Below are 16,603 nucleotides of genomic sequence, written 5' to 3'. Positions count from 1 at the left end.
AATGCGCATCTGGGAACTTTCCGCACAATTACATCACAATTGCATTTATCAACATCTCTTTTTAAACGATTTGGACTTAATTGGGTTTTTACCCACGATTGTAGAAATTGTTTCAACCATCTGCAGCAGATAGAGCATCTCATACAAGATGGGGTTGTTTATGTAAGCACTTGTAATACTGTTTAAGGGTGGTAGTTTGCTGTAATCCGACATCTCTTCACTCCCTCGAGGTTGAAACTACTTTCCACATCACAATTGTTTGTATTTAACTCTTCTCCCTTTATTGCAAACCTTTGGGCCACACATTGCCCATCTCACAAAGATCTGTGTCCCTCACACGTGTTTCCTCAGACCCATACGTCAAGGTTTCCCTCATTTGCTCGGGTAAGCGTCTGAAGAAGAGGAAAACGACCAGAAAGCGCGGGACACTACAGCCAGTGTACAACGAAGCCCTTGTGTTCGACGTGCCCCCAGACAGCGCCGAGGTCGTTGGACTCCTGATAGCCGTCGTGGATTATGATAGGTATGGATGAAAGACATGATGATCAAAAGAAAACCGATTTGATAGCGAACACCATGATCCAAGTTTCACATAATGGAGACCATTGGTTTGGCCTGTGATAAATCCCAAAACAAGACTTCTCAATATCTCCCAGTGGAGAAACCCTGACGTTACGTCACGTCATTTGAAAGCGGTAACCATCACATCACGAAAGCACTTGATGTTAACAACGTGAACCGGTGTTGGGTATTGGGTTCCGTGGATTTGGTGTTAGATGGGTTTGGTGGATTATGGCAGAACGTGATAAATGTACATTTTGTTCTTTCTCTTATTTGTTAACGTGATTTTGTGAAAGGTGTGGTATATTGGATATATCGCTTAAGGTTGCAGTAGTGTTAGTATCAAATTATGTGTCGCTGTATTATTTTAAAACAAAGCGTGTATTGAAGGCCACTCATTTTAGCGACAAGACGAGATGAGTAGGACATGGTGGAGGCAGCATGGTGAGGCTGTAGTTCCTTTTGGCCAGTAAGTTTGGCCATGGAACCATGGATGGGAATCTGCAGAGTTAATGGAGTGAGAGTGAATAGGAGAATAGAGGAAGATTAGGGTTAGTTTGAAATTATTATCAAATTATTATTATTAGTTATTAGTTAGGTTAGTTATTGAATGTTTGATGTGGGCAGTATCCAGCAGAATGGATCGGCATCGGAGGAAGAGAAAATGTGTAGAAAAGGCACACCTCAGGATTGTAATTCATCGTTTAATGGAACTGATAAATACTTGGCAGGAAGTAGAACAGTGTGAAAAATTTAGAGACGTAAATTGGTTATGCTAATGGACTGAGTCGACAAAAGATATTGGTTATGGCGATGCAGCAGCAATCATCCATCTGGTGAATTTACAATTCTTCATTATGAAGTGAATTTCCATGAAAATTTAGTCTTTCTTCATCATCCACCCGGTGAATTTAAACTCTTTAATAATGAATTGAATTTCCACGAAACCTTCATCTTTATTCATCATCCACCTGGTGAATTTAAACTCTTTAATAATGAATTGAATTTATATGAAACCTTCATCTTTATTCACCATCCACTTGGTGAATTTAAACTCTTTAATAATGAATTGAATTTCCGTTAAACCTTCATCTCTATTCATCATCCACCTGGTGAATTTAAACTCTTTAATAATGAATTGAATGTCCTTTAAACCTTCGTCTTTATTCATCATCCACCCAGTGAGTTTAAACCCTTTTATTATGAACTGAATTTCTGTGAAACCTTCATCTTTATTCAGCATCCACCAGTTAATTTAATCTCTTTAATAACGAATTGAATTTACGCTAAACCTTCATCTTTATTCATCATCCACCGGTGAATTTAAACTCTTTTATTATGAAGTGAATTTCCGCTAAACCTTCATCTTTATTCATCATCCACCAGATAATTTAAACTCTTTAATAATGAATAGAATTTACATTAAACCTTCATCTTTGTTCATCATCCACCTGGTGAATTTAAACTCTTTTATAATGAATTGAATTTCCGCAAAACCTTCATCTTTATTCATCATCCACCGGTTAATTTGAACTCTTTAATAATGAACTGAATTTATGTGAAACCTTCATCTTTATTCATCATCCACCTGGTGAATTTAAACTCTTTAATATTGAATTGAATTTCCGCAAAACCTTCATCTTTCTTCATCATCCACCAGTTAATTTAATCTCTTTAATAATGAACTGAATTTATGTTAAACCTTAATCTTTATTCATCATCCACTTGGTGAATTTAAACTCTTTAATAATGAATTGAATTTCCGTTAAACCTTCATCATTATTCATCATCCACCTGGAGACTTTAAACTCTTTTATAAGGAATTGAATTTCCGTTAAACCTTCGTCTTTATTCATCATCCATCGGTGAATTTAAACTCTTTTATTACGAAGTGAATTTCTCCTAAACCTTCATCTTAATTCATCATCCACCTGGTGAATTTAAACTCTTTAATAGAGAATTGAATTTCCACAAAACCTTCATCATTATTCATCATCCACCGGTTAATTTAATCTCTTTAATGATGAATTGAATTTATGCTAAACCTTCGTCTTTATTCATCATCCAACTGGTGAATTTAAACTCTTTAATAATGAATTGAATTTCCACGAAAACTTCGTCGTTATCATAATCCACCAGTTAATATAAACTCTTCAATAATGAATTGAATTTACATTAAACCGCCATCTTTATTAATCATCCAACTGGTGAATTTAAACTCTTTAATAATGAGGTTAATTTCTGCAAAGCCTTCATCTTTATTCATCATCCCCCAGTTAATTTAATCTCTTTAATAATGAATTGAATTTACTCTAAACCTTCGTCTTTATTCATCATCCACCTGGTGAATTTAAACTCTTTAATAATGAATTGAATTTCTGCAAAACCTTCATCTTTCTTCATCATCCACCAGTTAATTTAATGACTTTAATAATGAATTGAATTTATGCAAAACCTTCATCTTTATTCATCATCCACTTGGTGAATTTAAACTCTGTCATAATGAATTCAATTTCCGTTAAACCTTCGTCATTATTCATCAGCCACCTGGTGAATTTAAACTCTTTAATAATGAATTGAATTCCCGCAACACATTCATCTTTATTCATCATCCACCGGTCAATTTAATCTCTTTAATAATGAATTAAATTTATGCTAAACCTTCGTATTTAAACAGCATCCACCTGGAGAATTGAAATTCTTTAATAATGATTTGAATTTCCATGAAAACGTCGTCGTTATTCATAATCCACCGGTTAATTTAAACTCTTTCATAATGAATTCAATTTACATTAAACCGTCATCTTTATTCATCATCCAACTGGTGAATTTAAACTCTTTAATAAGGAATTGAATTTCTGCAAAACCTTCATCTTTATTCATCATCCACCAGTTATTTTAATCTTTTTAATAATGAATTGAATTTACGCAAAACCTTCGTCGTTATTCATCATCCACCTGTGAATTTAAACTCTTTAATAATGAATTGAATTTACGCTAAACCTTCATCTTTATTCATCATCCACCCCGGTGAATTTAAACTCTTTAATAATGAATTGAATTTCCGTTAAACCTTCATCTTCATTCATCATCCACCGGTGCATTTAAACTCTTTAATAATAAGTTGAATTTCCTTTTAACCTTGGTCTTTTTTCATCATCCACTGATGAATTTAAACTCTTTAATAATGAATTGAATTTCCGTTAAACATTCATCTTCATTCATCATCCACCCGGTGAATTTAAACTCTTTAATAATGAATTGAATTTCTGTGAAACCTTCGTCATTATTCATCATCCACCGGTTAATTTAAACTCTTTCATAATGAATTTAATTTATGTTAAACCTTCATCTTTATTCATCATCCACCTGGTGAATTTAACCCGTTTTATTTTGAAGTGAATTTCTGCGAAACCTTCATCTTTATTCATCATCCACCTGTTGAATTTAAACTCTTTAATAATGAATTTAATTTCTGCTAAACCTTCATCTTTATTCATCATCCACCTTGTGAATTTTAACTCTTTCAGAATGAATTGAATTTACGCGAAACCTTCGTCTTTATTCATCATCCACCTGGTGAATTTAAACTCTTTAATAATGAATTGGATTTCCGTTAAACCTTCTTCTTTGTTCATCTTCCACCGGTAAATTTAAACTCTCAAATAATGAAGTGAATTTCCGTTAAACATTCGTCTTTCTTCATCATCCACCTGGGGAATTTAAACTCTTTAATAATGAATTGAATTTACGCTAAACCTTCATCTTTATTGATCATCCAGCCGGGGAATTTCAACTCTTTTATAATGAATTGAATTTCCTTTAAACCTTCGTCTTTTTTCATCATCCACTGGTGAATTTAAACTCTTTATTAATGAATAGAATTTCTGCGAAACCTTCATCTTAATTCATCATCCACCCGGTGAATTTAAACTCTTTAATAATGAATTGAATTTATGCTAAACCTTCATCTTTATTCATCATCCACCGGTGAATTTAAACTGTTCAATAATGAATTGAATTTCCGTTAAACCTTCATCTTTATTCATCATCCACCAGTGAATTTAAACTCTTTAATAATGAATTGAATTTCCGTTAAACCTTCATCTTTATGAATCATCCACCTGGTGAATTTAAACTCTTTCATTATGGATTGAATTTACACGAAACCTTCGTCGTTATTCATCATCCACCAGTTAATTCAAACTCTTTAAGAAAGAATTGAATTTACGTTAAACCTTCATCTTTATTCATCATCCACCTGGTGAATTTAAACTCTTTAATAATAAATTGAATTTCCGCAAAACCTTCATCTTTATTCTTCATCCACCGGTTAGTTTAATCTCTTTAATAATGAATTGAATTTATGCTAAACCTTCATCTTTATTCATCATCCACCTGGTGAATTTAAGCTCTTTAATAATGAATTGAATTCATGCTAAACCTTCGTCTTTATTCATCATCCACCTGGTAAATTTAAACTCTTTAATAATGAATTTAATTTCCGTTAAACCTTCATCTTTATTCATCATCCACCTGGTGAATTTAAAATCTTTAATAATGAATTGAATTTACGCTAAACCTTTGTCTTTATTCTTCATCCACTTGGTGAATTTAAACTCTTTAATAATGAATTGAATTTCTGTTAAACCTGCGTCATTATTCATCATCCACCTCGTGAATTTAAACTCTTTAATAAGGAATTGAATTTCCGTTAAACCTTTGTTTTATTCATCATCCACCCGGTGAATTTAAACTCTTTTGTTATGAAGTGAATTTCTGCTCAACCTTCATCTTTATTCATCATCCACCCAGTGAATTTAAACTCTTTAAGAATGAATTGAATTTCCACGAAAACTTCGTCGTTATTCATCATCCACCTGGTAACTTAAACTCTTTAATAATGAATTGAATTTCCTTTAAACCTTCATCTTTATTCATCATCCACCTGGTGAATTTAAACTCTTTTATAATGAATTGAATTTCCGCGAAACTTCGTCGTTGTTCATCATCCACCAGTTAATTCAAACTCTTTAAGAAAGAATTGAATTTACGTTAAACCTTCATCTTTATTCATCATCCACCTGGTGAATTTAAACTCTTTAATAATAAATTGAATTTCCGCAAAACCTTCATCTTTATTCTTCATCCACCGGTTAATTTAATCTCTTTAATAATGAATTGAATTTATGCTAAACCTTCATCTTTATTTATCATCCACCTGGTGAATTTAAGCTCTTTAATAATGAATTGAATTGATGCTAAACCTTCGTCTTTATTCATCATCCACCTGGTGAATTTAAACTCTTTAATAATGAATTGAATTTCCGTTAAACCTTCATCTCGATTCATCATCCACCCGGTGAATTTAAACTCTTTAATTATGATTTAAATTTCCGCGAAAACTTCATCGTTATTCATCATCCACCGGTTAATTTAAACTCTTTTGTTATGAAGTGAATTTCTGCTAAACCTTCATCTTTATTCATCATCCACCCAGTGAATTTAAACTCTTTAATAATGAATTGAATTTATGCTAAACCTTCATCTTTATTCATCATCCACCTGGTGAATTTAAACTCTTTCATAATGAATTAAATTTCCGTGAAAACTTCGTCGTTATTCATCATCCACCGGGTAATTTAAACTCTTTAATAATGAATTGAATTTACGTTAAACCTTCATCTTTATTCATCATCCACCTGGTGAATTGAAACTCTTTAATAATGAATTTAATTTCCGCAAAACCTTCATCTTTATTCATCATCCACCCAGTGAATTTAAACTCTTTAATAATGAATTGAATTTACGCTAAACCTTTGTCTTTATTCATCATCCACCGGGTAATTTAAACTCTTTTATAATGAATTGAATTTCTGCGAAACTTCGTCGTTGTTCATCATCCACCGGTTAATTTAAACTCTTTAAGAAAGAATTGAATTTACGTTAAACGTTCATCTTTATTCATCATCCACCTGGTGAATTTGAACTCTTTAATAATAAATTGAATTTCCGTGAAACCTTCATCTTTATTCATCATCCACCGGTTAATTTAATCTCTTTAATAATGAATTGAATTTATGCTAAACCTTCGTCTTTATTCATCGTCCACCTGGTGAATCAAACTCTTTAATAACGAATTGAATTTCTGCGAAACCTTCATCTTTCGTCATCATCCACCGGCAATTTAATCTCTTTAATAATGAATTGAATTTACGTGAAACCTTCATCTTTATTCATCATCCACCTGGTGAATTTAAACTCTTCAAAAATGAATGAAATTTCCGCAAAACCTTCATCTTTATTCATCATCCACTGGCAATTTAATCTCTTTCATAATGAATTGAATTTCCATTAAACCTTCATCTTTTTTCCATCATCCACCCGGTGAATTTAATGTCTTTAAAAATGACTTGAATTTCAGTTAAACCTTCATCTTTATTCATCATCCACCTGGTGAATTTAACCCGTTTTATTTTGAATTGAATTCATGCTTAACCTTCGTCTTTATTCATCATCCACCTGGTGAATTTAAACTCTAATAATGAATTGAATTTCCGTTAAACCTTCATCTCGATTCATCATCCACCCGGTGAATTTAAACTCTTTCATAATGAATTGAATTTACGCAAAACCTTCGTCTTTATTCATCATCCACCTGGTGAATTTAAACTCTTTAATTATGATTTAAATTTCCGCGAAAACTTCATCGTTATTCATCATCCACCTGGTGAATTTAAATTCTTTAATTATGAATTGAATTTCCGTGAAAACTACATCGTTATTCATCATCCACCAGTTAATTTAAACTCTTTTGTTATGAAGTGAATTTCTGCCAAACCTTCATCTTTATTCATCATCCACCCAGTGAATTTAAACTCTTTAATAATGAATTGAATTTATGCTAAACCTTCGTCTTTATTCACCATCCACCTGCTGAATTTAAACTCTTTAATAATGAATTAAATTTCCGCGAAAACTTCGTCGTTATTCATCATCCACCGGGTAATTTAAACTCTTCAATAATGAATTGAATTTACGTTAAACCTTCATCTTTATTCATCATCCACCTGGTGAATTTAAACTCTTTAATAATGATTTGAATTTCCGCAAAACCTTCATCTTTATTCATAATCCACCGTCAATTTAATCTCTTTAATCATGAATTGAATTTTCGTTCAACCTTCGTCTTTATTCATCGTCCACCCATTGAATTTAAAGTGTTTAATAATGAATTGAATTTCCGTTAAACCTTCCTCTTTATTCATCATCCACCTGCTGAATTTAAACTCTTTAATAATGAATTAAATTTCCGCGAAAACTTCGTCGTTATTCATCATCCACCGGGTAATTTAAACTCTTCAATAATGAATTGAATTTACGTTAAACCTTCATCTTTATTCATCATCCACCTGGTGAATTTAAACTCTTTAATAATGAATTGAATTTCCGCAAAACCTTCATCTTTATTCATCATCCACCGGTTAATTTAATCTCTTTAATAATGAATTGAATTTATGCCAAACCTTCGTCTTTATCCATCATCCACCTGGTGAATTAAACTCTTTAATAATGAATTGAATTTCTGCGAAACCTTCATCTTTCGTCATCATCCACCGGCAATTTAATCTCTTTAATAATGAATTGAATTTCCGCGAAACCTTCATCTTTATTCATCATCCACCTGGTGAATTTAAACTCTTCAAGAATGAATTAAATTTCCGCAAAACCTTCATCTTTATTCATAATCCACCGGCAATTTAATCTCTTTAATCATGAATTGAATTTTCGTTCAACCTTCGTCTTTTTTCATCGTCCACCCATTGAATTTAAAGTCTTTAATAATGAATTGAATTTCCGTTAAACCTTCCTCTTTATTCGTCATCCACCTGGGGAATTTAAACCCTTTTATTATGAAGTGAATTTCTGCGAAACCTTCATCTTTATTCGTCATCCACCTGGTGAATTTAAACTCTTTTATAATGAATTGAATTTACGCTAAACCTTTGTCTTTATTCATCATCCACCTGGTGAATTTAAAATCTTTAATAATGAATTGAATTTCCATTAAACCTTCATCTCTATTCATCATCCACCCCATAAATTTTAACTCTTTAATAATGAATTGAATTTACGCAAGACCTTCGTCTTTATTCATCATCCACCTGGTGAATTTAAACTCTTTAATAATGGAATGAATTTCCGTGAAAACTTCGTCAGTATTCATCATCCACCGGTTAATTTAATCTCTTTAATAATGAAATGAATTTACGGTAAACCTTCATCCTTAGTCATCATTCACCTGGTGAATTTAAACTCTTTAATAATGAATTGAATTTCCATGAAAACTTCGTCTTTATTCATCATCCACCGGTTAATTTAAACTCTTAACAATGAACTGAATTTACGTTAAACCTTCATCTTTATTCATCATCCACCTGGTGAATTTAAACTCTTTTATAATGAATTGAATTTCCGCAAAACCTTCATCTTATTCATCCTTCACCAGTTAATTTAATCTCTTTAATTATGAATTGAATTTCTGCGAAAAAGTCATCTTTATTCATCATCCACTGGTTAATTTAAACTCTTTAATAATGAATTGAATTTACGTTAAACCTTCGTCTTTATTCATCATGCACCTGGTGAATTTAAAGTCTTTAATAAGGAGTTGAATTTCCATTAAAGCTTCGTTGTTATTCATCATCCACTGGTTAATTTAAACTCTAATATTGAATTGAATTTACGCGAAACCTTCATCTTTATTCATCATCTACCCTGTGAATTTGAACTCTTTCATAATGAATTGAATTTACGCTTAACCTTCATCTTTATTCATCATCCACCTGGTGATTTTAAGCTCTTTAATAATGAATTGAATTTACGCTAAACCTTCGTCTTTATTCGTCATCCACCTGGTGAATTTAAAATATTTAATGATGAATTGAATTTATGTTAAACCTTCATCTTTATTCATCATCCACCTGTGAATTTAAACACTTTCATAATGAATTGATTTTCCGTTAAACCTTCATCTTTATTCATCATCCACTTGGTGAATTTAAACTCTTTAATAATGAATTGAATTTCTGCGAAAGCTTCGTCGTTATTCATCATCCACCAGTTAATTTAAACTCTTTAATAACGAATTAATTTACGTTATACCTTCATCTTTATTCATCATCCACCTGATGAATTTTAACTCTTTAATGATGAATTGAATTTCCGTGAAACCTTCTTCGTTATTCATTATCCACCGGTGAATTTATTCTCTTTAATAATGAATTTAATTTTTGCTAAACCTTCATCTTTATTCATCATTCCCCTGTGAATTTAAACTCTTTCATAATGAATTGAATTTCCGTTAAACCTTCGTCTTTATTCATCATCCACCTGGTGAATTTAACCTCTTTAATAATGAATTGAATTTCCACGAAACCTTCATCGTTATTCATCATCCACTGGTTAATTTAAACTCTTTAATAATGAATTTAATTTACGCTAAACCTTCATCTTTATTCATCATCCACTTGGTGAATTAAACTCTTTAATAATGAATTGAGTTTATGCTAAACCTTCATCTTTATTCATCATCCACCTGGTGAATTTAAACTCTTTAATACTGAATTGAATTTACGTTAAACCTTCATCTTTATTCATCATCCACCTGGTGAATTTAAATTCTTTCATTATGAAGTGAATTCCCACAAAACGTTTGTCTTTATTCTGCATCGACCCAGTGAATTCACGCTCTTTTATTATGAAGTAAATTTTTTGTACACCACTCCTTCCTCATTCCTTATCCAGGTGATGCATGATGTCATCGCCAGGCACTGAAGGAAGGGAGTACTCAATTTTTCCTCCATTTGTTTGTTTTCTTGGTTGTCCGGGCGATGTCTTAGCCATCCTTTGATCTCAGAACCTTAAATTTGGGGATAAAAATGAAGATGTGCTTTGGCAGAAACACTATTATTTTTTGATTAAACAATGAATTGATTAATAACTTAATTATTGTCTATTTATTAATTACTTATTTATTTTCTTTCTCATCCAGGCAATACCTCAGGCATCTTTTGAGATCGTTGGCTGATATTTGGAAGCAACAGTGAACAAATTATTTGCCTTTTAAGAGTATTTTTTATGTATTGATTAATCAATTGACTATTTTCTTTCTTGTTTATCTGTGTGATATCTCAGCTATCCTTTGAGCTCGGAAGCTTAAATTTGTGGATAAAAGTGAAGATGTGCTTTGGCGAAAAAAGAATTTTTTATTTTTTGGTTAATCAATGAATCGATTAATTAAGTAATTTATCGATTTTATATCAAGAAACGAAACCGAAGTCGGAACACACAATAAACAAACACAGAGGAAACAAAATAAAGTCAAAACGTGACAAACAACGAGTGGAAACTTATCTTTGAGAAAGTAAGCAGAGACTCCTGGAAAGAACCAACCGTCACTCAAAAACTGGAACTGGAAATGAGAATTTCCGCTCAACCCTCATCTCTATTCATCATCCATCCAATGAAAAATTTGATTTGGGGCACTTTGAATGTTATTTACATCAATTTAAATGGGAAAAATAGTTTCCATCAACGTCGTTTCCTCCAATGTCACACATTTTAGGGACACCAACGCCGTTGTAGGAGAACTTTCTGTTATCCAACTATGAGAATGTTTAGTCTCAATCTCGATTGGTGGCATGAACATGGGAATTAATTTTTTTCTCAAATTTGATTGTTGGAAGTTCTGCACCTGCAGTTCGGATGAAATAGTTTATTACGAATCGAAGGACAAACATCGAACATGTCGAGACACAAAACCTTCCTGTAATTCAGGGTGGGTCACAACGAAGTGATCGGTCACTGCGGGGTCGGTATGGAGTGGCCCGGTCTTGGGCGGGAGCACTGGAACGAGATGCTGGCATACCCACGACGCCCCGTCGCACGCTGGCACACTCTGCAGGAGGTATGAATACCGGTTCCCATCTGCTCACGAGCACCGTTACCTGCTGTGCTTCACCGTTCCAATGGTTTCCACTTTGCTTTCACTTGCTCTCCCATTCCCCTGTGCACCTCTTACCCACATAGTGGCCTGGACGAACATCAAGCACCGAGGGCCCCCTGACTCTGCCTCATGGAAAGATTGGAAAAATCCCATAATCACCTCACATCCCCAACTTGTTCCCAGAGGTTTTATAAACCTCTCGAACTCTTCTTTTCTCCTTTCTTATTTTATGATCTCTCTCTCAAACCCCTCTTGTCTCCTTATTCGCTGTTGTGAGCAGTTTTTTGGCCAGTGAATTCACCTTTATCTCATGGCTATGACCTTACATTCAATAAATCATTCTAGACTCATTTGGGATCATTGGCTGGATACATGTCGATTCATCAAGTTCTGTTTTGCTCTTGTAAAGGAATCCCAATCTTTGACATCTGGAAAGGGATGTCAATACTTGTGGACCTTTCATGAAACAGCAGCTGTCTCTCATTGTGGATCCAATGGTGGATGAGGTTTACACAAAATAGACAACTCTATGCGGTTTGAGACGTAATACGTGGACACGTTTGTTTAAACATATTGTTATGTGGAAGGGGTGGGTGGGGGATCCATAGCAAGACTGTGGTAAGTGTAGTATGGTCCGTGTGTTTCAAGTAGGTTCGATTGCTATGTAACAGGGATCTGTCAGAGTGCGTCGTTTGTTGCACGTGATGCTGAGGAGGCACGTATGTACTTTATTGACAGGGTAGACAGATTAATTATGTATGTGTAAATACCTATTGTTTGAAGGTGGCGCTAGGCAAGTACATCCCATCACAGAGGCACACGTGCCACAGATGTGCAAAAGAACATTATTTTTTATTGGGGCCACCCCCATGGGTGGCACCCCAGATTAAGACTCTGCCTAGGAGGAGGATAATAATATAATAATTCCATCCACGTGCAGAAAGACTATGAGAGACTCGTGTGGGAGGAGGTCGAGCAAGTGGTTCACAGAAGAGCTTTCGGAGCAGAGAGGATTGTGGCTCGCTCTGCAGAAGTTTTGGGATAGATCCAAGCTGGTATCACCCTGCCTTTCGCTAGGGCAAGAAAAGCCTCAGACAGGAGAGCTCCACATGCTCCCAGTGAAAAGAAGCACGTTGATGAGAAAGAAGAAATGCTGAGCAAGCTTCCTCGTTGGGGGTGGGGGGGGGGAAGGACAGAGGAACACGTGGCCTGATTGAAGGCTCCTCATCACTGGCCCTGCATGTGGCTGTTTGACCATCTTTGGACACCATCTCGCTCCTGGTTTATAAAATGGACTGCATGGAGTCTTGCATGTCTACCCTGTGCATTGTTGACAAAGGGAAGTTCCGCCTGCATTATTGTCTTGTGCGAGTGTGATCTGTGGTGCCCAATGGATTCGGTTTTGCATTTTATTTCTCCTTCTCGTATATCAGTTTGCTTATTCCCATTCTCCTCTTTGTGCATTTTGACTCACTTGGTTTGTTCCATATATTATCGCGTCTTGTCGACCCTCTTCGCTGTACTTTGCTTTTCAAATAAACCGTTTTAAAAGGTAAGAAAAGGGTTTGAGGCATCTGCTTTCCGTGTGTGTTTGCCATCGATTTTGGCTCATTTGGGCAACCTTGGCGAACAGTAAAGTAGAGAAATACTGAATGCAGTGCCATAAAAGACCATCTCTCAGGATGAAAGGTCCCTGCGATGAGGAATCCTATGTTAATGGGTACTCGGACGCGACAATATAATTGATGAAATATTGTCACATGGACCACAAACAGCACCAACCCCCCAATCTGTTTTATTTATGGTTGTTGTAAATAATACCATGTCTGCATACATCCTTAGTGAATAATGCCCTCATGGTCAACTGTTTATAGGGAACTATTTAATGCAGCCTGCCATGTTGTTCCATAAATCCGGTACTACCTTCACCCCATCTCCCTCGTTACAACAATAACCCCTCCCACCACACCCCCTTTAATTGTTTTACCGATGCCACCGAAAGGTGGGAGGAGGTTATGTATTCATCCGATTGCCTGTCTGTGAGCAGGGTATCTCAAAAAGTTAGGGATGGATTTGGACGAAACTTGGTGGAGAGGTTGAGTGTGGGACAAGGATCAATACAAATTTTGATGAAGATCAGAATAGTATAACTTTTTTTTAATTTTGAAAACGATTCTTCATTGTTCAGAGATAGGGCCAAAAACTATATACTGTATTGCATATTTCAAAACGTTGTGAACGGGTTATGCCAAAACTCGGTGGATGAGTTGGGTAAGTGACAAGAACAAACCGATTACATTTTAGTTTGGCCGCATCTGCATCCCGACCTTATCAGTGGAACGCAAAAGACAAATTGTTCAGCCTGGCAGAGGTATGTGCTCTATTGAGTGTCGTTATAGTTTCTGATGGGTCCACGCTACTCCAGGAGTTAGACCGTCGCTTGAGGGGCCAGCTGGAACACAGCTGGCACTGTTGAGTATTGTCCATCCTGGAGTTTTAAAAGGTGGCGAGTCAGAGGACAGTTTCCCTGGGTAGAGAGTCAATGGTTTCCCTGGTGATCAATATATCATCAATATATCATGATCAATATATCATCATGATCAATATATCATGATCAATATATCATCAGTTTCCCTGGGTAGAGAGTCAATGGTTAGAGCCAGACACGTCAAGTAAGCTGCAGATAGTAGGAACTGACGGTAGAACAGAGGCAGACAGCAGCCTCACCAGTATCAGCAACACAAGAGCTGTCCATGTCTGGGCTCTGAACAAGCTCATCCAGTCCACCCAAGAGCACTCAAGTTCCAACTGTGTGGTTGTGTGCCATCATCACTCCACCAGCGACATGCCTTTGTTGTTCCCTTATCAGTCACAATACTGTAAATTTCTTACTTTGCATTCCCTGCCAGTAACAGACCATTTATTTTGATAATCATCGTGACGAGTGTGTTTTGTGTGTCTCTACATTGAGGCCCGATGCCTTTTGTCATTCTTGTTGTAGTATTTATATTAAATAGTACAGTGCTTGTTCTGGTGTTACCAGATTGATGATCGTCATTGTCAATAAATAGTTAATTAAAAGTGAGAGAACCATCTTATCTCTGCCATTTATGCATAGGGAACTGTTAGGTAACAGCGCCCATCAAATCAGGAAAAAAGATTGGGTTACGTAAGCGGCCCACTCAGCAGTCAATTTGACCAACCACACCATCCAGTTGTCAGCTAGGTTTCAGAGTCCTCTCCCTTCCAAATTTCCCACATAACCCTGAGTCAGGGAATGTTGCCCCTTTGGTGCAGATACTCTGATGGATGATAACTGAACCGATCGACACGGACTGTGACCTTTGAACCGCCCACAGACCTTGGATAGGAATACAAAACTTAACTTGCGTAAGCAAATGAGATGCACAATATGGAATGTTCTCACCCTCCATAAAAATGGCACAATTTCTCTTCTTTCCCAAGAACTCTCTTGCTTGAGGATTATTTTAGCTGGTCTTCAAGAGATGAGTCTCCTCGCTTCGGATGAAACACAATGAGGGGTATTATCACCCTTGGTCTAGTTACTAGTAGAACTGATGGTATCCACTGGGCAAGAATACCCTGAGCCGTAGACCAGACAAGGAAAGCCTTCACCCAATGGAATCCTTTGTAACCTCACTTATCAGCCAAATTCCAACATCATCATGGACACATGACCGTCTGATTGTTATGCACCCACTGAACTGGATGATGAAGCTCCAAAGGATAACTTGACTCGCTAGCATCTGAACTTTCTCGAACAAGCCGTCATGATGGAGTAGCTGAACTCGGGGATTTCAATGCTACTATTGCATCAGAGTGTATAGCCAGCAATGGTGTCATTGGCCCTGTTTATTCAGGCACTGCAAATGACAACGACACCCACCAACTTCACTTGTGCATTCCATGATCTTCACATTGGAAGCTCTTGGTTTCGAAGAAGACTGATCTACGAGTATACCTAGTATTGCGATGACACATTCATCCTTAATTAATTGACAATGTCCTGATCTTGGCCAGATGGTTCTCAAATATGGAAAGCCGGGTTTACTAATGTGCTGAGATTGGTTCATCTGACCATCAACTCCTGTTGTTGTCTCCTATTTCACCTCAAAGTAAGATCCAGCAGTTGTCGAGTCAATGCAGCTGTTCTCTCGGATCCCCTGACTGCCGCCAAATATATGATTGATATATCCAACTGTTTCACCCTGCTCATCCTCGACGAGGACCCCAAGACTGTGTGGACAGATTTAAAGGGGAATGTAACTGCCACTGCTGAAAACACACTTGAAAAACCCTTATGTGTAAAAAATTTAATAAAATAAAAACATGGATCTCCAAGACGACTCTCGGGATTATCGAAGCTAGAAGGGTGGCTCGGCTGAGAGGTGATCGCAGTGAAACAAGACCGACTTGTGATTCAGCAAGATATCTCGACCTATTGGTATAATGTGATGGAAACCCTCAATGCTGTAGCTATTCCTCATGACCAACGCACTATCCCGAGCAAACATCGTTCTTGCCACAGCCACACCAGACAACAATTTAATATGGTCACAGACGCAAATGGATCAAAGCTGACAAATACCAAGGACTACTTGAATAGATGGCAAGTGGCAACAACATGTCTCTGACCACTTTCACAGCTCACTTGGCATGCAAGCCACCACCAGAAACACTAAGTGATGCAGATTGTAAAATCAACCCCATAACTCCTTGCGAGGTAAAATCCACCGTCAAAAAATTGAAGAACCGGTTGTGGTGTAGCGGGCCTGCGGGGGCAGGGCATGATGTGGGGGAGCGTCGTGGAGGAGTGGTTGAGAGTGATCACGTGCTTGCACGGGATATAGGAGTGCGCGCCGCCTGGGGCGTCGTAGTGGTTGCTGTAGCCGTTGTGGCCTGGGAGCCTGTAAGTCGTGTGGCTTGTAGAGTGCATCAAGTACGTAATAAAGGGGAGTTACGGGCAACGTACGCTCACACTCTCGCTCGTGCAATAAAGCAGGGTTGAACTGT

The 16,603-nt window shown here is 36.2% G+C and overlaps 1 protein-coding gene across 1 annotated transcript in view; it reads left to right on the top strand.

The window, feature by feature from the left end:
- Window positions 1-13,116, top strand: part of LOC147010226 (synaptotagmin-6-like) — a 39,617-nt gene extending 26,501 nt beyond the window's left edge. The window contains exons 9-11 of the mRNA XM_085860913.1: window positions 352-523; window positions 11,401-11,530; window positions 11,653-13,116. Of these exons, the coding sequence (XP_085717039.1) occupies window positions 352-523; window positions 11,401-11,530; window positions 11,653-11,724 (374 nt within the window). The 3' untranslated portion in view covers window positions 11,725-13,116. The remainder of the gene's footprint in view (window positions 1-351; window positions 524-11,400; window positions 11,531-11,652) is intronic.
- Window positions 13,117-16,603: the final 3,487 nt, after the last annotated feature.

Source organism: Eptatretus burgeri, chromosome 17 (assembly GCF_056783735.1).
Source record: "Eptatretus burgeri isolate ZD-2024b chromosome 17, Ebu_testis_v1, whole genome shotgun sequence".
NCBI classification, from domain to species: domain Eukaryota; kingdom Metazoa; phylum Chordata; class Myxini; order Myxiniformes; family Myxinidae; genus Eptatretus; species Eptatretus burgeri.
This window is presented reverse-complemented; position numbering and strand designations above follow the sequence as displayed.